This window comes from Canis aureus, chromosome 30, assembly GCF_053574225.1.
Source record: "Canis aureus isolate CA01 chromosome 30, VMU_Caureus_v.1.0, whole genome shotgun sequence".
Classification (NCBI taxonomy): domain Eukaryota; kingdom Metazoa; phylum Chordata; class Mammalia; order Carnivora; family Canidae; genus Canis; species Canis aureus.
The window spans coordinates 10638233-10661583 of NC_135640.1; the positions used below are offsets into that span (position 1 = coordinate 10638233).

The 23351-nt window shown below is 34.9% G+C and overlaps 1 protein-coding gene across 1 annotated transcript in view; it reads left to right on the forward strand.

Moving 5' to 3' along the window:
* GBE1 (1,4-alpha-glucan branching enzyme 1) overlaps positions 1-23351 on the forward strand; it is a 267868-nt gene that overhangs the window by 187546 nt on the left and 56971 nt on the right. Inside the window, exons 11-12 of the mRNA XM_077878761.1 lie at positions 3805-3915; positions 6905-7076. Coding sequence (XP_077734887.1) covers positions 3805-3915; positions 6905-7076 — 283 coding nt within the window. The remainder of the gene's footprint in view (positions 1-3804; positions 3916-6904; positions 7077-23351) is intronic.

A 23351-nucleotide genomic window follows, 5' to 3' on the forward strand; every position in this document is an offset into this window, starting at 1 on the left:
TGTTTTATTTAATATTTGCCTAAAAGACCAATGTTGTTATATAGACTTAGATTTGACATAGAACATTTCTGAGTGGCTATGTCCATAATCATAGTATGAATATGTATAAGGAAATATCCCAGTGTGGGCTGTGACTGGGGAATAATTCTAGGTTGATGTACACCTTGAAATATTCTTGAATTTGCACAAAAATACTGTGATCTTCAGTTCTCTCACCTTGGTTTAAGGGTCTTTACCCACCATCTTTTAGGATTTCTGATCTTCCATGCAGACTTTTTTCCCTTCACAAGAGCCAAATCTTCCTTTTTTCACCTCCTACTGTAAAGCCTTTACCAGTTTTTGTGCAGATTCAAGAATATTTCATTTTCTGAACAATGATGACAGTTTAAAAAATAAAATTAATTTAACTTATAAAACATTTTAGTACCTTGTATCCTTAAGGTACTGAATTAGTACCTCATACGAATGGAAAAATGTATTGTCCTATGTTTAGGATATGACCATAATGTCTTGTTAGATCATGAATTCTCTGAAGACAGATGTCATCTTCTGTTTTATGTAATTATCTAAAAATCTTTTTTATCACCAAAGCAGGAAACTCAGTTAATAAGACAAGAGATAACTAAAATAATATTTTTTAAAAACTCAGTGATTTCCTCTACTTTTATAATTTGTACATTTAAAAAGAAAAATCCATAAATAACTGTTGTTTCTCCAAATGTCAGTAAAGCACACAAGAGTATCAATCCAAATGATAGCTGTACTCAGAATGTATATGGTAATCACCGTGATCTACCGATAGGGTCTGAGTTAGGTTTGAATGCTAAATTTCATTCGTGTTCTTGTTGTTCAAAAACAAATTATTTACCACTTTCTACTTCTATTAGTTCAAAGTCAGTAGTTTGGAATATCATATTTAATCATATTTAATCACTTACTGAACAAATACTTGCCTATCTAAAATATGCCAAATTTGTAGCATCTCTTTTCATTTAGTTGATCATTTTTATTATCTACCTTTTATCACCTTTTTATGTTAAATTAAGTATTTAATTGAATTCATTAACTTAACCAAATATTTATTAAGCATTTTGTATTTTTATGATATAAAATTTCTTAATTAAGCTTTTTATATTAAGGTAGTTGTAGATTCCCATGTAGTTAGTGTAAGAACAGTTGTAATACAGTGAGATCTGATACCCTTTACCAGCATTTTCCAATGGTAACATCTCGTAAAGTTATGGTATAGTCTCACATCTATGATACTGACAACTGATACCATTAAAGTATAGAATATTTCCATCACCATAAAGTTCTTTCATATTGTCCCAGTCACTTTTTAACTGGCAACCACTAATCTGATCTCCATTTCTGTAATTTTTTTTCATTTCAAGAATGTGATATAAATGAAATCATATAATATGCAACCTTTTGGGATTGCCATTTTTCACTCAGCAAAATTCTCTGGAGATTCATATTGGTTGTTGCATGTATCAGTAGTTTATTCTTTTTTATTGCTGAATGATATTCCATGGTATGGATATACCACAGTTTGCCTAATCAGTTGCCCATTATAGACATCAGGTCTGTTTCTAGGTTTTGGCTATTATATATAAATAAAGCTGCTATAAACAAGTGTGTGAAGATTTTGTATGGCCATAAATTTTAATTAAGATAAATGCCAAAAAGTGTAATTATTGGCTCATATAGTAGTTGAATATTTATTTGAGTAGCTGGATATTTAATTTCTTAAGAAACTACCAAACTTATCCAGAGTAACTATACCATTTTACATTCCCATCAACAATGTTGGAGAGATCCAGTTTCTGTATATCCTTGCACCTATTTTTGTCTTTCTATAATAGGTGTGTAGTGATATCTAACTGTGGTTTTAATTTGCATTTCCTTAGTGGCTTATCTTTTCAGGTGTTTATTTGCCTTCTATATGTCCTCCTTAATGAAATGTCTATTCATATCTTTTGACCATTTTCTAATTGGATCATCTGTTTACTATGGAGTTTTGAGAGTTCTTTATATAATCTAAATTAAGCTCTTTTGTTGGATATGTGGTTGGCAAATGTTTTCTCCCAGTCTATTGCCTTTTGATTCTGTTCATATAGACTTTGACAGAACAAAAGTTCTTTGTCTATTAAATTTGACAAAGTCCAATTTATCTTTCTTTTTTTCTTATAAAGACCTTTTTTGGTGTCAAGCCTAATAATTCTTTGACTCTCCTATGTTTTCTATTAAACATTTTATACTTTTATATTTAAATCCATGGTCCATTTTGGATTAATTTTTGTTCAACCAATGTTTAAGACTTAGTTCTTTATTCAAGTTCCTTCCTTCCTTTCTCCTGTTTTGACAACTTATGCCACCTTTGGAGAAAGATCCAAAGAGGGATCTAATTACCTCTAATTACCTTGGACCTATCCAGGTTATCCAGGATAATCTTTCCATCTCAATGTATTACAGTTTATTCCATCTCTAAAGTCCTTTTGCTTGGAAGACAACATATTCATTCATAGGCTGTGGGCACTAGGATGTGAACATCTATAGGTGGCCATTATTCTGCCTAACACAGTCTGCTATCTCATGCTCAGTGATTCACACTGTAATTATGAGAGATGGCTAAGCACATCTGAATTCTATAGGGCAAAAGTCAGAAAATAAAGATTCAAGAAGGCCTGAACCCCATTTCTCGTATCAAAATCTGCATTAGTTTTGCATTAGTTGCTCTTCGACAAATTACCACAAACCTAATAACTTAAAACATTACTCAGTTGCTATCTCATGGTTTCTTCAAAGGACATCCATCATATTACCTCCACTGTAGGTAAAGAATTGATTGCACAGAGATGTGAATATGGGGAAGAAGGAATCATGAGGACCATCTAGAATTCTGCCTATTGGAGGGCAGTTGACACTTTGGACAGAGAAATGAACGCATGCAGAAAGAACGTATTAATTAGAAAAGAGAGGTTATTTTTAGGAACAGCTTCCAGGAACATCAGCTTTATAGGATAGGCAGAAGAAGAAAATGCAGGATGCCTAGAGTGGTAAGAAAACAAAACAAAACAATCAAGAGTTTCACGCCAGTAGACTAAGAAGAAAAGTCTTTCATAGGAAAGGTTGGAGTCAGTACTCTCAACCTGTACAGCAAATAATTGCCTAAGGAAGAGAAATTATTACCTAAGAGGCAGTCATCTGCAATCTTGGGACGGTCACTTGCACTGAAATAGAGCAGAAGCCAGATTGTAGACTGAGTGATAACTGAAGTGGAGAAGGAAATGTCTGGTCTGTTAAGATGGTAATTATTTCATGATAATTAGCCTTTAAACTTTGAAATAACAATTGTTGTTGTTTAGTTATTATTTTTTTTTAAAGAATGGAACACAACATTATTCCTGCTAAAATTTTCTTTATTCAAATCTAAAAATGTAGCAAGAATATCTCTCTTTTGTGAAAGTTACAGAAAGATACGTGTACAATAACACTTCACTGTGGTCATTAACCAAGAGGTAGCAGTTGTTACAGGGGGAAAAAAGGTCGAAAAAATCCTAAAGTGCAATGATCTGCACAAAACAAACATACCCGCACAGACACACCATATCACTGTCATTGAATAGTCTGTATAAAAGCTGTGATTTTAGTGAAAGTTTAACCAAAGATATTTTTGCTACATGGGGTGCACTTGTATCTATATGTCAAAAAGCTTGAACTGATATGATGAATGCCCTCAGATAGTGATTTAAGGTAAGAACAGTAATGGTTTATTCAAATTATTTTCTCTCTTGCATTTAGCTACTTAAAGAGTTTAAAGACGAAGATTGGAATATGGGCAATATTGTGTACACACTCACAAACAGACGCTACCTTGAAAAATGCATTGCTTATGCAGAGAGCCATGATCAGGTAAATGAATATGTGTATAAATTAATTGTATCTCTTTATGTATTTATTAACATATCTAACACAAACATATCTAAATGCAAGTATCTATAGTTTAAAACAGCTAATAGAATTATACCTTTATGTGAAAACTTTTCATATTTGAAAAACATTTAAAATTATTTTGCAGATCTATAAATTCCAGCTTCAAAATGAAGTACTATTTTTATTCTGCCAAACTGTAATTAAAAAATGGTAAATGACAGTTGCAAGTGTTCTCTTATGTGTTTTCCTTTGTTGTAGCAAGAGGAATATTGGTGCTGATCCAGATTAATTTTAATTTCCATTTTAGGGTTCCTTCTAAAGGTTTTCTTTTATGCTTTTTGACAAGCTTTCATCATTTTTGCCCATAATCACTGAAATATCTTACTAAGTAATTGCCCTGACCTCTGTTTGTCCAGCTTTGGCTCATCCTTTCTAATGCAGCCTGAGATATTTTCCAAAGAGCAAAGCTCATTTTGTCAACCCAGATCTTTGATTAAATCTTTTCATTCAAGGCTACTCATATTCTGGCCTAAGCCAAAGTTTCTGCCTTCATTCTCTGCTCAACTCCCCAAGCATTTTATTTTTCAATCTGATAAAATTCCCAACCTTTCTTGAATAAGCCAACCTTGTTCCAATCCTGTACTTTCCCACACACCCCTGCAAATGCCTAGTGCCCCTGGGAAGTTTCTATGAAGTCCTGCCACCTTGCTTCAGATGTCATATTCTCCCTCAAGATTTTGTCTAGTTGTATAGGGAAAAGTAGTTGCCTCATCCTTCATGCTTTCATCACATTTAGGCAGAATATTTGTTTCCATTAGCTTTATATTTCCAGCCTTACGTTCAATAAACGTAAGTATTATGTTTATTGGTGACTCTAAGCTGACTCTTGGTTTCAGCTCAGGTCATGATCTCAGGCTCCGTGCTCAGCTTGGAGCCTGCTTGAGATTCTCTCTCTTCTTCTCCCTGCCCCTTTCCCCTCTCCCTGGCTCACACTCTCTCCTTCCTCTCCCTCTCTCTGTCTCTTTCTCAGATAAGTAAATAAAATCTGTAAAAAAAAATTATTTACATTATGTGTATTAAGAAAATGGAAGCTTAAACAATAAACCTGTTATTTTTGCAGAAATTGACCATTTACGGTAAACAGGTAGAGTTTTAGTGTCACCTTGATCCTGGATTTCTAACCTCCAGAACTGTGAGAAATAAATTTCTGTGTTTATATACACCCTTTCTGTGGAATTTTGTTATGGCAGCCCTAGCAGACTGACACACGTACCAATGAAATACAGCTTCAATCTGGCACATAAGATACCACCATGTAAGTGTAGCTCAGAAATAGGCTTCATTGTTAAAGAAGTTTGGAGACAGCGTATACATGATGTATTTGCTAAATAATTATTAGACAGTACTGGTTCTTGAACAGTTTGTCCTTTTCCCTTGTTTTGAATCATTTGATTATATTCTTATGTGTAAATATGTTTATCTCTTTAACCTATGATCCTATTACAAAATTATTTCGATATTTCTGCTGTATATTTTTTGTATTATTCACTTAATAAACATACATATTTATAATTTTATCAGATTTAAGATGTCAGCAGGTTTAGTTTCTCCTGAAGAGGCTTGCAGATGGCCATCATCTTTCTGTTCTCAAGTAGTCTTTTTTTTCCATGCACACTCATCCTAGAATTTCTTCCTCTTCATATCAGGACTCCACGCATATTAGAATAAAGTCACAGTCTTAATGACCTTCTTTAATCTTGATTACCTCTTTACAGGTGCTCTCTCTAAATGTAGTCATATCGGAGGTTATGGCTTCAACATGAATTTGAAGAAGGCACAGTTTAGTCCGTAACTGTACACATTCACTTTATATGTTTAGATTTAAAATACTTACCTCTAAGTCAGAGAACAAAGAGTCTACTTTGATAAAGTAAAATAATTTGAACTCAAGTAATACAGATGACGATTACCATCTAATCAAACTCTGAGAATTCTAATGCCCGGAACCATATTCTGAGGCAATTCTTTATTGGCCCTTAAAATAAGGACAAAACCCACAGAATAAGTAGACATTCTTCTAACAGTATATTAAAGAAAAGTTATTTTAATCAAAATTGTTTGGAAATTATAACAGGTTTATAGGTAAAAAATATTTTTCTAAAAATTAAAATTATTATAATAGAGTAAGGAGATTATGGTTTAATCTTTCTTATATGTTTCACTATATATTATTTTTTGTCAATGAAAAATACTTTGCATTAGTTAGCCAATTCTTAACCATTAATAATTAAGATTTTTAAGAAGGCTCTCTTCTGCTACTCAAGATGTTTCTGAATTACCCATCCTATTTATCAACTGTTATATTTTCATATAAAATAAACTAATTTTAGATTAGGTGCCAAATTCAATGAGAAAGCAAACTTTACATTTTAAGAAAAACCTGTCAACCCTCTGCTAAAGGGTAAATAGGGTCCATTTTACTGTATTTATGTACCTATGTTTTATATATAAATACACATACATAAATATAAATACATATGCATATAAATCATTTTTAAGTCTTCCATTCTTTCAAAACAAACAAAATCATAGTAACACAAACTATTTTAAAATTTATGTAGTATTCTCAACATTATAATAAATATTTATTCCAATTTGAGAAAACTTGAAACATCACCTCAGGTCTAATATTCAGGTGGCTCTTATCCTGAGTTTTCACCAAGCTCTTTAAAAATAAAAATATATCTTGAAAATAGATGGTGTTGATCTCTGACCAGCTCACCTGATTTTACCACTTCACTTTCGGTGTAGAAAGCAACAATTGGAAAATACCTGAAATTAATACTAATTCAAACACCTCTCCTACATTCTTTCCCAACTCGTGATTAATTACATGTTATTCTAATATAAAACACAGCTGCTTAGTACCTATTCTTTGTACTTATCTCAGTGACTTCTATTTCCCTAGGCACTTGTTGGGGATAAGACACTGGCATTTTGGTTGATGGATGCTGAAATGTATACCAACATGAGTGTTCTGACCCCATTTACTCCAGTTATTGATCGTGGAATACAACTTCATAAAATGATTCGACTCATTACTCATGCTCTTGGTGGAGAAGGTTATCTCAATTTCATGGGTAAGTATGAGTTGAACACATATCCCATCTACGTTCAGAACATTAACTAAGATTCCATGTGACATAAATCATGTAGAATAGATTGAATTGGCTGTTCAGATTTGAAAACAGAAAATTACAGCCCTGTTTCTTTAATACACAGTCATATATGACCTGAACAAATTAAATTACTATAAGATCACTGTTATACTAATATGTGATAAAAAGCAGTCTGATAAGCTGGCATTTTATTTAATGCTTTTGTCAACCAGTGGAGTGAACTATTTTTAAAACTTAGAATTATTATTCTGAATCTAATCACTAGAGGTTGTTTTATTATTTTAGTATTTGCACATTAAACATAAGAAAGACATAATTGTCATGTCATAACATGTCAAGCTAAGATTATTGGTCTTTGAGGTAATTGTACACTAGTATATTTATATTATAAATGTGAAATATAAAGCAAAGGAGATATTTTTAGATATATATATATATATATATATATATATATATATATAAAAATAGGAAAACTATGAATTTTCAAAGGTCATTGTTGTCCAAAGGATCTTGAATGATAAAATATAGCAGTTAACTAATAGTATTTTCTGTTCTATTTGGTCTACAATGATCTTTTGAGCATTTAAGTTTTAGGAGATTTTACCAGTTTTTAGGCTAGAGAGAGATAGAAAGACTGGGAAATGTGTATGGGAGGCTGACTTATTTTTCTATAGTAAAAGCCTTAGGGCTTTAAATTAATTCATTTCTATCTGGAAATTTGTATAGAGAACCTCAGATTGGACTTTTACTTGAGCTTAGGAAGCCCAAACCTATAAACTATACACTGGATTTCACCTGGATGGCCTGTACCTTTGGGTGTATTCCTCTGCTCCTAGGATCACCAAAATTTGTTAATATCCCTAAGCTGTCCAGAAGTGACTTTCCTGATTTGGGAGACTGCACTGTGCTTACCAGGCTGCAGGCCAAGTTCCCTGAGTGAACTTTGCAGGCATTATATCCATAAGTAAAATCAGCCTCATTTTCTTAAAAGCAACTGGTCCTCCCAGACTCAAAGAACATTGTTCACAAATACAGCCATTCCAGTAAGGCCTTACTTGCACAATCAATTCATTGAATTATATCCTGATAAAAAATAGGGCCTATGAACCTGTATAAATATGTCTCCATGGAAAGTAAGGAGAAATGGGAGTTTAATGAGTGATTTTTTTAATGTTTCATTTCATTTACAAATGCAATTCATTTAGTTGTTACAATCTAAGATGGCTTAAAAAGACTAGACCCCTCTCTTGCACCATACACAAAGATAAACTCAAAATGGATGAAAGATCTAAATGTGAGACAAGATTCCATCAAAATCCTAGAGAAGAATACAGGCAACACCCTTTTAGAACTCAGCCACAGTAACTTCTTGCAAGATACATCCACAAAGGCAAGAGAAACAAAAGCAAAAATGAACTATTGGGACTTCATCAAGATAAGAAGCTTTTGCACAGCAAAGGATACAGTCAACAAAACTAAAAGACAACCTACAGAATGGGAGAAGATATTTGCAAATGACATATCAGATGAAGGACTAGTTTCCCAGATCTATAAAGAACTTATTAAACTCAACACCAAAGAAACAAACAATCCAATCATGCAATGGGCAAAAGACATGAACAGAAATTTCACCAAAGAATACCTACACATGGCCAGCAAGCACATGAGGAAATGCTCTGCATCACTTGCCATCAGGGAAATACAAATCAAAACCACAATGAGATCCCACCTCACACCAGTGAGAATGGGGAAAATTAACAAGGCAGGAAACCACAAATGTTGGAGAGGATGCGGAGAAAAGGGAACCCTCTTACACTGTTGGTGGGAATGTGACCTGGTGCAGCCACTCTGGAAAACTGTGTGGAGGTTCCTCAAAGAGTTAAAAATAGACCTGCCCTACCACCCAGCAATTGCACTGCTGGGGATTTACCCCAAAGATTCAGATGCAATGAAACGCCGGGACACCTGCACCCCGATGTTTCTAGCAGCAATGTCCACAATAGCCAAACTGGAAGGAGCCTCGGTGTCCATTGAAAGATGAATGGATAAAGAAGATGTGGTTTATGTATACACTGGAATATTACTCAGCCATTAGAAAAGACAAATACCCACCATTTGCTTCAACGTGGATGGAACTGGAGGGTATTATGCTGAGTGAAGTAAGTCAATCGGAGAAGGACAAACATTATATGGTCTCATTCATTTGGGGAAATAAATAATAGTGAAAGGGAATATAAGGGAAGGGAGAAGAAATGTGTGGGAAATATCAGAAAGGGAGACAACGTAAAGACTGCTAACTCTGGGAAACGAACTAGGGGTGGTGGAAGGGGAGGAGGGCGGGGGGTGGGAGTGAATGGGTGACGGGCACTGGGGGTTATTCTGTATGTTGGTAAATTGAACACCAATAAAAAATAAAATAAAATAAAAAGAAAGAAAGAAACTGAAAGGTCTCCCTTGTATGTGTGGAAACTAAAACAGTTTTCTAAACAGAGAACTAAAATAAAGCCGCTGAGTTTATGCAGTCAGTCCTACATCGTTAATTCCCAAAACCCACTGCATTCAAGAATTCTAGTAATCTTGGGATGTCTGGCTGGCTCAGTGAGTAGAGCACATGACTCTTGACCTCAGGGTTATTGAGTGTGAACCCCACACTGGGCATGGAGCCTACTTAAAAAAAATAATTGAAAAGAAAAAAAAGATCCTTTAAAAAAAAGAAATTCTAGTAATCTTGACTCAATTTACTGCTTTGCCTGGAAGTTTGTAGGCAGTCATCTCGGTGGTGGGGGGAGAGTGTCAGTAGTTGGAAGGAGTTAATAAAGTCCTTTTCCTGAGACTGTCCTTTTTGTTGAAGAACATTTCTGGCCTATATGTAGCATGTAAGAGAACCTGTAGGCAAGCACTTGACAGATTTAATAGCCGAGTTAAATTAATATTGATAACTTCTAAATAAGAAAGGTCCAATATAAATTTATAATAAGAATTATTTTCCCTTATCTAATCTAATCTAATCTAATCACTAGAGTTTGTTTTATTTTACTATTTGCTCATTAAACATAAGAAAGATAGAAAGAGTCTTGGTGTATATTCTATGAGGGTAAAAATGGGTCATGGACAGCTAAGACATTAACAAATCTCAGTAACTTCATAAACTTTGTGAAATATTTTTATTAATGATCACTTTTTTTAATAAATTTATTTTTTATTGGTGTTCAATTTACCAACATACAGAATAACACCCAGTTCTCATCCCGTCAAGTGCCCCCCTCAGTGCCCGTCATCCATTCACCCCCACCCCCCGCCCTCCTCCCCTTCCACCACCCCTAGTTCATTTCCCAGAGTTAGGAGTCTTTATGTTGTCTCCCTTTCTGAAATTTCCTACCCATTTCTTCTCTCTTCCCTTATATTTATTCCCTTTCACTATTATATATATTCCCCAAATGAATGAGAACATATAATGTTTGTCTTTCTCCAATTAACTTACTTCACTCAGCATAATACCCTCCAGTTCCATCCACGTTGAAGCAAATGGTGGGTATTTGTCTTTTCTAATGGCTGAGTAATATTCCATTGTATACATAAACCACATCTTCTTTATCCATTCATCTTTCGATGGACACCGAGGCTCCTTCCACAGTTTGGCTATTGTGGACATTGCTGCTAGAAACATTGGGGTGCAGGTGTCCCAGCGTTTCATTGCATCTGAATCTTTGGGGTAAATCCCCAACAGTGCAATTGCTGGGTGGTAGGGCAGGTCTATCTTTAACTCTTTGAGGAACCTCCACACAGTTTTCCAGAGTGGCTGCACCAGGTCACATTCCCACCAACAGTGCAAGAGGGTTCCCTTTTCTCTGCATCCTCTCCAACATTTGTGGTTTCCTGCCTTGTTAATTTTCCCCATTCTCACTGGTGTGAGGTGGTATCTCATTGTGGTTTTGATTTGTATTTCCCTGATGGCAAGTGATGCAGAGCATTTTCTCATGTGCATGTTGGCCATGTCTATGTCTTCCTCTGTGAGTTTTCTGTTCATGTCTTTTGCCCATTTCATGATTGGATTGTTTGTTTCTTTGGTGTTGAGTTTAATAAGTTCTTTATAGATCTGGGAAACTAGCCCTTTATCTGATATGTCATTTGCAAATATCTTCTCCCATTCTGTAGGTTGTCATTTAGTTTTGTTGACTGTATCCTTTGCTGTGCAAAAGCTTCTTATCTTGATGAAGTCCCAATAGTTCATTTTTGCTTTTGTTTCTTTTGCCTTCGTGGATGTATCTTGCAAGAAGTTACTGAGTTCAAAAAGGTTGTTGCCTGTGTTCTTCTCTAGGATTTTGATGGAATCTTGTCTCACATTTAGATCTTTCATCCATTTTGAGTTTATCTTTGTGTATGGTGAAAGAGAGTGGTCTAGTTTCATTCTTCTGCATGTGGATGACCAATTTTCCCAGCACCATTTATTGAAGAGACTGTCCTTCTTCCAGTGGATAGTCTTTCCTCCTTTATCGAATATTAGTTGACCATAAAGTTCAGGGTCCACTTCTGGGTTCTCTCTTCTGTTCCACTGGTCTATGTGTCTGTTTTTGTGCCAGTACCACACTGTCTTGATGACCACAGCTTTGTAGTACAACCTGAAATCTGGCATTGTGATGCCCCCAGATATGGTTTTCTTTTTTAAAATTCCCCTGGCTATTCGGGGTCTTTTCTGATTCCACACAAATCTTAAAATAATTTGTTCTAACTCTCTGAAGAAAGTCCATGGCATTTTGATAGGGATTGCATATTAATGATCACCTTAACTGTATATATTCCATCTAAGGCAGGCTGAGCATGTGTTCCGTTTTGGAAACTCTTCCCATAGTAACAATAGATAGATAGCAATAAATAAACATCATTATTTCTACCATCTCTTTCTATAAGGTCTATTCAATGAGCATATATGTGATATCAAATATAATCGAGATTATTCTTTGATGTAGGACTGAGAGATCTCTGAAGTTTATCTTTTATCCTTAAAACAAATGGCTCCTAATATTTAACACCAATATAACATCTTTTTTTTATTCTTTCTGCTTATTATCTTATCTAAACCTAGCATTTCTCTTTTTTTTTCTAGCATTTCTCTATACTTTAAAATCAATAATCCTCAAATAGCTCTATAATTTCTGATTATTGATGTTGTTTTATGAAGTTTAATATTTCCCTATGAGCTATCATGACTTTAAATATTTTTTTTCTCCATTTCCTGATCATGACACTGTCCTGCTTAATGACTTCAATGACTAGTGTCCTCCAGCTGACCTGTAAGTCTCACATGAATGGTCTCCTGTAGATCACTCTGCTCCAGCCAAGCAAGCCTTCTTTCAGTTCATTGAATGTACCAAACTCCTTCCACTATGAGCTCCATACATTTGCAGTTCTCCTTTCTTAGAAACATTCCATTCAAACACTCCCTCCCATACCTGACCAAATCCTTTTATCTGCAAATCTCATTTCTTGGGGGAAGCTTTTCCTAAGGCCTCAGGCTATGTTAGTTTTCCCTGTTACACATTATTATATTACTCTATACTTCCTTTTCATGGCACTTAACAAAATTATATTTGAAAAACTATTAAATATATGACTCATATTTAAAACTCAATGAAAATAGGGATCATCTGTATCTTATTTACTATAATATCTCCAAGAACTAGTAGCAACTGTCACAGTATCTAGCACATCACAAGGTTTTCACATTTTTCTAAAAAAGGTTATCAGGTAGATGTATATATATGCAATAAATAGTTAAATATATATATATAAAATATTACCTTGTAATATTTTTAGCAGTAGTTCATTAGCTGCAATCACCAGTTGTAGTTATAAGCAGACTAATTTTTTTCAAGTGGCATATAAGAAATTAATATTTAAAAGATCAATTTAAGAAATTTTCAAGACTGAGGAACAACCTGGTTGTTTATTCATGTTGCAGGCATTTTAAACTTGTTAGCTTTCTGGAACTTTATTTTTATTTTTCTTTAGTAGAGGAAGAATGAGTTAAGGGAAGAAAACACATTTTTATAGTTTTTTTATTAAAACATGTTTATATAAATTCATTAGGCACTTAGATATGTGTTCTCTTCATAACAAATCATTAAGATCAATACTGATTTTCTCAGAATGATACCAGTTTGGCTGATTTGTTTTGTTTTGCTTGTTTTTTGTCTTATATATTCCTAATTTTGAGTTTCAAAAAAATTCTTTCACTCTGGCTAAGGCAGAGGAATATTTGCTGTGATTTTTTTGTTTCCTAGATTATTTTATTTGGCTGTGAATAAATACACTTATATTTCTTATTCTTCTCCCATGTAGTCATCTGAAAGATCAAATAATGGAGAGGCGAGCAGGGATGGCTACATTATTTTTATATTTTTATATCATTGATCATACGAGAGTTAAAATAAAAAATATGAATAAAAGTAAATTTATATTGATGTGGCATTCTATACTTTCTAAAGCACTTTCATATGCATCTTCTAACTTAATCTTTATAGCTTTTTTTTCTTTACATCATGTCTTAGTTCAAAAGAAGCCTTGTGGAAAAGTTAGAGGAGTACTAAGGTCTGCTAGGTGAACGTCCCAAGTCACATTTTGCCAATACTGCAATTTGTAAGGGTAAAGGGACACGTGATATGTTGTACAGCTACAAAATACAGCAGCTGGTTGGTTGTCTTTTTCTTATGTCCAATTTGAGAAAATTTTTTAAAAAATTCTTATATCAATATGTAGATTAGCTACCAAAGTCTAACTAATGAAGATTTTTTAGGAAAAGATAGAGCAGAGTGGTTAAGAAAATGAAGTGGGACTCCAAGACTTCTAGCTACGTGACTTAGGTAGGATACATTGCCATCCTGGGCCTTTGTTTGCCCAGTGATAAAATGGAGTACTGCCTGCCACAGAGGACTATTTTGAGGGTGAAATGAGTTAATATGGTTACAAGACTCAGAATACTGCCAAGCACATAGCTCATAGTTAACTTTTATTTAAATTAAGTTGAATTTAAAATTAAATTTACTATTAGCTATTTTTAATATTATTAATTATTCCATTAAATAAATAGGTCCTGAGTGTTGATGTTCCAATTCCATCTAATAGAATTTCTTTAGAATCTTGCCTAATGGTATATTGTTTAATGTAAAAGTTTCTTAAAATGTTTAATTCATTTCATTTTTTTTAAACATTTTATTTATTTATTCATGAGAGACACAGAAAGAGAGAGAGAGAGAGAGAGAGGCAGAGACACAGACACAGATTTGAGGGAGATGCAGGCTCCATGCAGAGAGCCCAATCTGGGACTCGATCCCAGGACCTCAGGATCACGCCCTGAGCTGAAGGCAGGCGCTAAACCGCTGAGCCACCCAGGAATCCCTTAATTCACTTCATTTTTAAAACATGAGTAAATGTAATAATCCTTTGTTAGAAATCAAAGGACACTTTCCAAGTTGATATATGTGGTAAATTAAACCATTTCTATAGTGAGCCTCACTAAGAGTGAATATCACTTCTTTTGTTTTTAATTCATAGTGACATTTACTGAATGTTGCTGCCAAAACCCCTTACTTAGCTTTCATGTCCAATGAAGTCCGAGGGTTACCTCAGCTAGTTTCCATTTCTAGATGATTTCTAGGATATATATTTGATCAGTTAGCATTTATTATGTATCTGCTATGTGGTATTCATGTGTTAATCTGTGTAGTCATTAGATAAAATTTAATAGGTTTTTCTGGCATACCTGTACAGAGAATTTCTATATACACAGAAACAGAGAGAAAAAGAAGGCAGATTGACTCAAATGCAATTTTAAAAATTTGAGTTATATATCGATTTAAACTATAAATCTAACATATGCATAACACATTCTAGAAAGCGTTCTAACACAATTTATAAAATTCCTTCATGCTTCAGACATGTAAATGTATCTACTATGTACCAAGTATCACTAAGTGGCAGATATTCTGAGGTGAAAAACAGTTCTTGCCCTCCAGGTCTCAAAATCCAAAAGGGAATAGAGACAAGTATCTTTTTACTAGTACATGCCCTAGATACTATGACAGGGATAAGTAGAAAATGTCATATAAATATGTAGGAAACTGGATTAGGAGATTGGTGGTGGAACTTATGAGCAACTTCAGTTAGACAAATGTAGAATACAAAGGCACAAGGAAGCCTGGCAATGAAATCAGAAAGTCAGATAGGAATAGAACTAACATACCAGAGTGAGATTGAAGTCATTTGGAAATATTAAACTTCAAATAAATGAAAAAAGTGGGATCTAAGGAAACAAATTTTAATGGTCATTTGTTGATTAGAAAGTTGAATGAAAAAATGTGGTTGTCATCACTTTAACATATCATGAATCCTTCGGTAAGAAAGACCGGGTGTTGATTGAATGGCTTTATGGTTTACCTTCTTCTGTATTTATAACTAAATATGTGGTTATGTCTTGCTCCCCTTTGTAAACACAGGTTGCTTAAGAATGTTTAATAGATGGCTAAAAATAAATATAACATAAAAAATATCTGCTGTACACATAGGATAACCTCACTAATATATGTTCATTGCATGTAGATAAACTGCTAAAGCCATTCAAAGGAGAAGAAAATGAGGATAGGGATATATTTTGATCAGATTTCTAGTAACTACTTGGTTATGCTGGAAGTAATGCTATTTCCAAATGCAGTCACCGGAAACGGAGTAGTCACAGACTTCATCATGTGACTCATCAGGAATTGCTATAAAGAGGTGTGGCCAGGCAAGCATGTGGGGTACTATATCTACTAGGGAAGAAGTACTGATAACAATGGTCCCCCTTAGGTTCTGCTTTCTGCAGTTTCAGTTTACCACCCAGTTAACTTGGATCCAGATGCAGATGATCCTCTTTCTGACCTGTGGTTAGAGAATCAGTAGTAGCCTAAGCTATGTCACATTGCTTAAGTCATTCACTTCACTTCATCTGTAGTGTAGACATTTTATCATCTCACACCATCACAAGAAGAAAAAGAGTAGATACACTACAATGAGATTTATTGAGAGAGAGAGAGAACACTTTTACATTGTTTTATTATGGCATATTATTATAATTCTATTTATTATTTGTTATTTTTGTTAATCTGTTACTATACCTAATTTATGAATTAAACTTCATTATAGATTTGAATGTATGTATAAGAATAGTATGTATAGTATATATAGGGTTTGAGACTATCTGTGATTTCAGGGATTTTTGGAGAATATCCCCCATAAATAAGGAAAGACTACTAGAGTATTAATTTCATATAATGCCAAAATAATGGCATTGATACTGTTTTTTATTAAAGACTGTTTAGAATTCTGGAAAAAGAAGAAACAACATTTCACTAATTTAAATATAAAATATATAAACATTTTACAATACCAACTAGGGCAAAAATTAAAATCTAAGCCTTAAGCACATCTCTGGCAGGTTTAAAATACTGGCAGACAAAGCAGAATGAAATTTTAAGAATCAGGTATCCAAACAAAATGAAAAAAAATCCATCATAATTTTGAAAATGACAATATCATTTAATAGTTTTTTAAATGTAAATTTAAAAAAGAAACTGCATTAAAATGTCCCCATCCCTGAGTTTCAAGTTGGCTTTTGTGAAAATGTTGTGGCTTTTCAGAAAGCTCTTTGTAACCCCATCCTAAGTGTAGGCAGTGGTACAGAGAAAGTTACACCGAACAACTAACTCCAGATATTTTCTTCATCCTCAGGTAATCAAGTGTTTTATCTAATAACTTTAAGAAAATCCTTTTAAATAACTTTTTTGGGGGGTAGAGAATGCAAATCCTTTTACTGAGAACTTTTATTGAGAAGTGCCATTTTTGTTTCAAAGAAAGTTGTTTCGTTTCCCCCCTGATTTGACTTCATCTTCTTTAGTTTTATCACATATAGATAGACATTCAAATGCAGAGTGAATGCATCACTTTCAGTACTGTCATGTTCACAATCCACTTGTTCAGAAAGCCTTTGAACTAAAGTAAGAATTATTCCTGCAACAGAAGCTTTGCTTTCTCGGTTGTCATTTTCTTTCCTCCTCTTGGGGATAGTGTTATAGAAGAACATTTTCTAAATGAGTACACCTTCATTCAACTTGAAATATTAATGCTGCATATAACTCTCAAAACATAAATGATTCAAATTTCTCATTTAAAAAATACTGAACTAGCAGAGTTAAATCAACAAAAGTGGTAATGTTTCACTAATATAGCACAATAGTCCAGAAAACTGAAAACTCATGTCATAATCATAAAACACATATTCTCCATGACATCAGATGTTAATGCCTAAACTGAAATGTCAAAAATAATCTGGAATCAGTGGGACTCATTGATTCACTTGCTCATTCATTCATTCAAATTAAACTCATTTTCATTTCAGTTTCTGGATACAGGTATAGGGTAGTTATAAGTGGAGTTGTATGAAAGCGAAGAAGTTCAGGTTTGATAGCTTTATATTCTCAAGTGAGGTCATCATCTGGGAGTGGAAGGAATAACTGATGCTTGGGGAAAAAAAGTAGAAGCATGAAATAAACCACTCCAGGTATGAAAATACTAGGAAACCATAGTAGGACGTCTAGGTAATATTGAATCAAGGCTGTAAATTGCATCAGCCTTTTGATTGTGTGACTTTTTTCTAGAAGGCATGTTTAATCAAAAATAGGAAGTTTGTCAGGCATCTGTCAAAAAGAAGGACACATTTTGAAGGTATTAGGAAAAGAAACTCACATAATCTAGAACCAGTAAGCAACTGGTTCTTAAAATTGCACATTGAAATAACCTGTGGAGTTTAAAAAACAAACAAACAAACTAGAAATTGTGATTGAATTAGTGTTGGACATAGCCTGGGCTTTGGAATTTTTAAAAGATTCTCAGGCGATTCTTAAGGCTACGATGTGAAGAGAATTCCAAGATGACATAAAAGATACAGGAAAGTCCCCTGGTTCTAGGACAGAAACCATAGAAGGCACATGAGGAGGACGCAGGGGGAAGAGGCCAGCTGGGACAGATGGTGGTGTGTCATGGGTGCCAACTGTCAATCAATGACCAGAAGGCTAGACTTGGATTTCCTAGAAGTAAACAAAGCAGGATTGGGGCTACTTCTGGAGTTTTCCTGGTTGGTATTAAGAAGCTTTCTCAAATACATTTTTATCAATAGATAAAATTTAAATCAGCAGCATTTTCTGCTTTTCTTAAACTACTTGCTCTATTTACGAACAAACTAAAATCATGAGAATAGAGAACAAACTCTATTTTGTCCATAATGTGGGTCATCTGATAGGTGCACATGTGTTTTTACTACTTTCTTGTTTAGGAATCTCATTACCGTGATGTTATTCTAGTTTCTGTAATGAATGATACCTGTGGAGAAAGAGGCATAATTACAAACTGGCAATTTTCTCTCTCAGCAGTATAATGAAATCTCTATGACTAAATTTGAAGGATTTTCTCAATATGATTATATTGTATTTTGACATTTGAAATTCTGGGGGACATTCTTTAATGAGTATGTCACATTCTCACTGAAGTCACCGGGAAAGTTGGATGGATTTTGTCCTAAGTGTCCGTCTGCATCCAGTGATAGCTCCATTATGTTTCAGGGTCAAATGTGTGATCTTACTTCACATTTCCATCTATGATTGTTTAGTGTCAGACTTGTAAATCCTTTTTTTCTAGTAGATGGGAATACAATAAAAATTTAAATGCCTTCCTGCTAAGTGCTGGAATTGAAGCAGTTATAGGAAGACAAAATACACTCTCCTGAACAGTAGGAGTGCTAATTTTTGGCATTTTCTCATAGCTTGTTGAGGCAAGTTTACTGAATCTAACAGGACTAGTAAATGTCTATAAAACTGAGCTGTGAAAAACTGCAAAATTCTCAATATGAGCAGTTGTGAATGGCGTGAAGCCCTGTTAAAGTGCTCAAGAGACACAAGTAGCATCTATTTTAAATGGCATAGGACTTACAAGTAATGGCTCTGGTTTGATTCACAGCACACTGATAACCAGTATCAGCTGGCATTAGATGAGAACTTACCGTGAGTTTGACATTGTGCTAAGAGTTAAGGAAGTGCTGCTACAGTTACCTGGGGAGCTTTAAATACTGAAGCCTGAGCCCCACACCAACCATTTGAGTCAGGATTCCTCTTGTGAGGTTCTAGCAGTAGTAGTTTTTAAAAATCTCACCCAGTGATTTTAATATGTGGACCTACTACATAGAGATCCACTCCATCGATGGAGGGAAATATAAAAAACAAAAACACCGGGACAGAAATAGATCTAGAATCACTGGAAGTTAGCAGATGGAATCTCCTCTTCGTCTCCCCATGTGACTTAAATGCCCTCCTTAGTACTGGATGTGTTCTTTCTGCCAGGTTACTTTTCATAAAAGAACCTTCAAATCTTTGCTGACAATCAGAACCTAGAAGCGGAGTCACTTTCGAGAAATCATGTGTTAAACTAGTAGGGAATGTTTCTGATGTAACTTAATCTACCTTTTTCTCTGGCCTGCTCACATTGATCAAATTGAATACATCACACCTTTACAATAGGAAAAGGGTCTACTAAAAATCTGAATGTTGAGAGGAAAAAAGAAGCAACTGAACCTAACTCTCTGTCCTTAATTCTTTCAGCCTTGGTCTCAGGGTAGGATACTTGTATGGTCCCTGCATTTCTTCTTTTGGGATGTGTGTGGTTGTCTCTGGCCCTCAATGTGTGCGTGTTAATGGCGCCTCCTGAACTGCTATTCAGCAGGATGACCTCCTACTGAAGTTCCAAAGAAAGAGAGCAGTGGGATGGGACCCACCACAGCTTTTCATCTAAGCAAGGTCCATGCATCTGGTCTGCTGCCTCTAAGCCTCTAAAAGCAGGAACTTTCTCTTTGGTTTATTTCTGTAAAAGCCTGCCAGAAAAGTGGAGATAATAATTATTGCTATTAGTTTCTCATCTTCATTATAAAGACCTGTTGGTAAAATAATTTTTTTTTCTGTGCAGGACATGCAAAACCCATTCTATATGATCCCTCACATGTCACAGATTTTAAACCAAAACCTACCATCTAGGGCATTGATTTTTCTCCTAGTGAAGGTATATCATCATATCATCATAAAGAAATAAAAGCCCTATATACTGGAAAGCACTTTTTTTTTTTTTTTTCTTTTCAGCTCTGTCTCTTCAAGATGAGGTCATCAAAAATAGGAATTTGTACCTGGAGGCTGCAGAGCATATTTCCTAATCTAACAAAATGATAAAGTGGGATTGGATCTTAGAACAAGCTACATGAAGAGAGTGCAATTTTTTCTAAAGTTAACATCTGAATTCTTTGCTCTTAGGCCAGCACACACACACACAAACACACACACACACATGCACATGCACACTGCAGATATATGTGCACACATATGCATAAACATAGACACACCATCGATTGGACTCACTTTTACATAGCCCTGGATTAAGGAGACCCATAGTATGTAAACCTCACCAGCTCCATTGCTGAGTTATAAACAGTTGCATTTGTAGTACTTTAGCAATTTTTGGAAATGTTTAGAAATACAGAAATTTTATCAAACCTTCTTTATTTATTACCAAGCATTTTGGAAGAACTCCAGAGCCTCACTTCATGAACTTCAGTATCTCACAGAAGCTTCTCCTAAATCCAGAAAGTCAGCTAGGTCCAGGATCCTCTGTCAAATAGCTTGTCTTCCTAAGGAAGGAAAAATAGGATGTTATGCTAGGAGATGTGAGTAAAAATAAATTAATATGTAACAGGCATTATACCTAGCCCTGAATTCTTTTTTTTTTTTCTTTAAGATTTTGTTTATTTATTCATGAGAGACACAGAGAGAGAGGTAGGGACACAGGCAGAGGGAGAAGCAAGCTCCATGCAGGGAGCCCGACATGGGACTCGATCCCAGGACTCCAGGATCACGCCCTGGGCTGAAGGCGGCGCTAAACCGCTGAGCCACCCAGGCTGCCCAGCCCTGAGTTCCTAATTCAGTCTTACATCTTCAACCAAACTTCCTCCCAATCTAATTCCAAAGACCCATTTGAGTGATAAGCTCATCTCATTGGTGGAATCATCCTAAATGAGATGCCAGTGAATGAATAGTATCGCACTCACTCCAACCCATCCCATGGTGTGTATTTTCTTCATGCTTTCCTAGTATTTCTTCTGTGGTGTTGGGCTCTTGGATTATTTTTTACCTTCACTGATTCTCTCCTTTCTAGTTTCACTGTGTACAAGGTTTCATTATTTGGCTCACAGTCTCTTAGAAGTTTCCATAGGTTTCTAGAGGTTATCAAGAAAACCACAGATTTTCTTTCCAAAAAGAATTGATCAGGGAGTATTTTTAGCTAAAAGAGTACATGCTGATTCTTCCAGTATTATTCAAGCAGGCTGTAAAGATCCTTGTGACCATAGGATGCAAAATGTGATTGATTCTACATTGCCAGAGCTGGTGAGCTATATGGTTGTCATCTTTTAAAATGTGATTGTGAGTGCTCTAAACACAAATAATCTGCTCTGGCAACCTTTCTCCTGAGCCACTTGCCAACAGGAGACAAGAATTTAGAAAATAAATTCCTCTGCCTCTAAAACTTTAAATCATTATCTGAGTCTTACCTTGCCCCAGCCTACTCCCAAAACAAAGCAGAAAGATGAACTATACACAATAATCTCAGTTAATAGTAGAGAAGAGTAATTTATAATTTCTGAGTTCCTTGGAAAACATAATTTTTTTTTACTTTTTTACTGGAGAAACTTAAGTTTCTCTTTTGGGAATATATTTTCGGTGAGCATTTGGGGAATGCAGATTGTTTGTGTGATCTGTCTTAATTTTTCATGCTATTGTCAAATTAGTATCTTTGAGCGTACTGTTCTTAAAATAGCTACGTCTGTAATATTTACCCTGTGCAAGGCAGTATGCTAATTGCTTTATTTATGATATCTCATTTAAATTGAGTTGCAGCCCTGAGAAGTAAGAATGATTCCCTTCATTTTGCACATGAGGAAAATGAAAGATAAATCTTTAATACAGAAGTCAGAATTTGAACCTCGGTCTATCTGCCTCCAAAACACACCATCCCATATAAGCCAACATTATTATTTTATCTGAAATGAGTGCTAAGATTGTCTGTGGTATTAGCAAATTTCTAACTAGAGATATCCACGAAGAAGAGATGAATCAAAGAGGAAAACAGCAAAATAAATTTTGTATTGTGTAGTGATCTGTAACATGAATCAAAGGAGAAAGTGACTTATTCCCAAAGTTTGAGCCAGTCTTACAAATCACTTATTAGTCCTCTTTGCTTATTCTTACTGCTGGGTCAGGCACTAGCCAAGGACCTGAGTAAGCAAGAGAAGACCTAGCCATTCACTCAAGGGGTCCATGTCCAGGAAAGAGACAAACAAAGCAGACAGACATGTGTCATCTTCACAATCTGCACAGAGCACATTCTAGAAGACACTGAACTGATACTCAGGAAAGGAGTAGGTTTGGGCTGTCAGAGAAGGCTTACTGCAGTGGCTTGAGTTCAGACGACTATCCCTTTCTCCTCTATCCTGATCCCTCACTGGACTGGTACCTACACAAAGCTGAGAAGGTGAGACAGAATAAGGGACCCATTAATTTAGAACATGAATGATGAGAGAGAAGGCTATAGACGGGAGCAGAGGCCAGGTTATAGAAAGCTACTGAAGGGTTTTATAGGAGATTGACAGAGTCAGAGCCACAGTTTAGATATGTTACTCAACTAAAAATGTGAAAGATAGATTTGAAGGGGCAGTCACCTCAAACTAAATATAGCACTGCAATATTTTCTGCTACTGGAATTCTTTAAAATTGGTATAAAATTGCAGGTCTAAATTCTTTCCACACTGTTCACATAACTCCATAAATTGAATATATTTAAATTTATTTTATGGGTTCAAAATCATTTATTTTTTTAAGTAAGATTTTTCTTAAGATTATGGGGAAAATAAAGGCACCATTTTTTAGGGTCACACAGATACTAAGATCCATCTGATTATGAACCAAAATGAAAGCGATATTTAGTGGTTAACTCTGCCTAAATTATGTAATACAAGATAAAAATAACATTATATTATTTAGGCAAGTTATTTTTACACTCCTCTCTCTCTCTCTCTCTCTCTCTCTCTCTCTCCCTCTTATGTAACCAAACACTTGA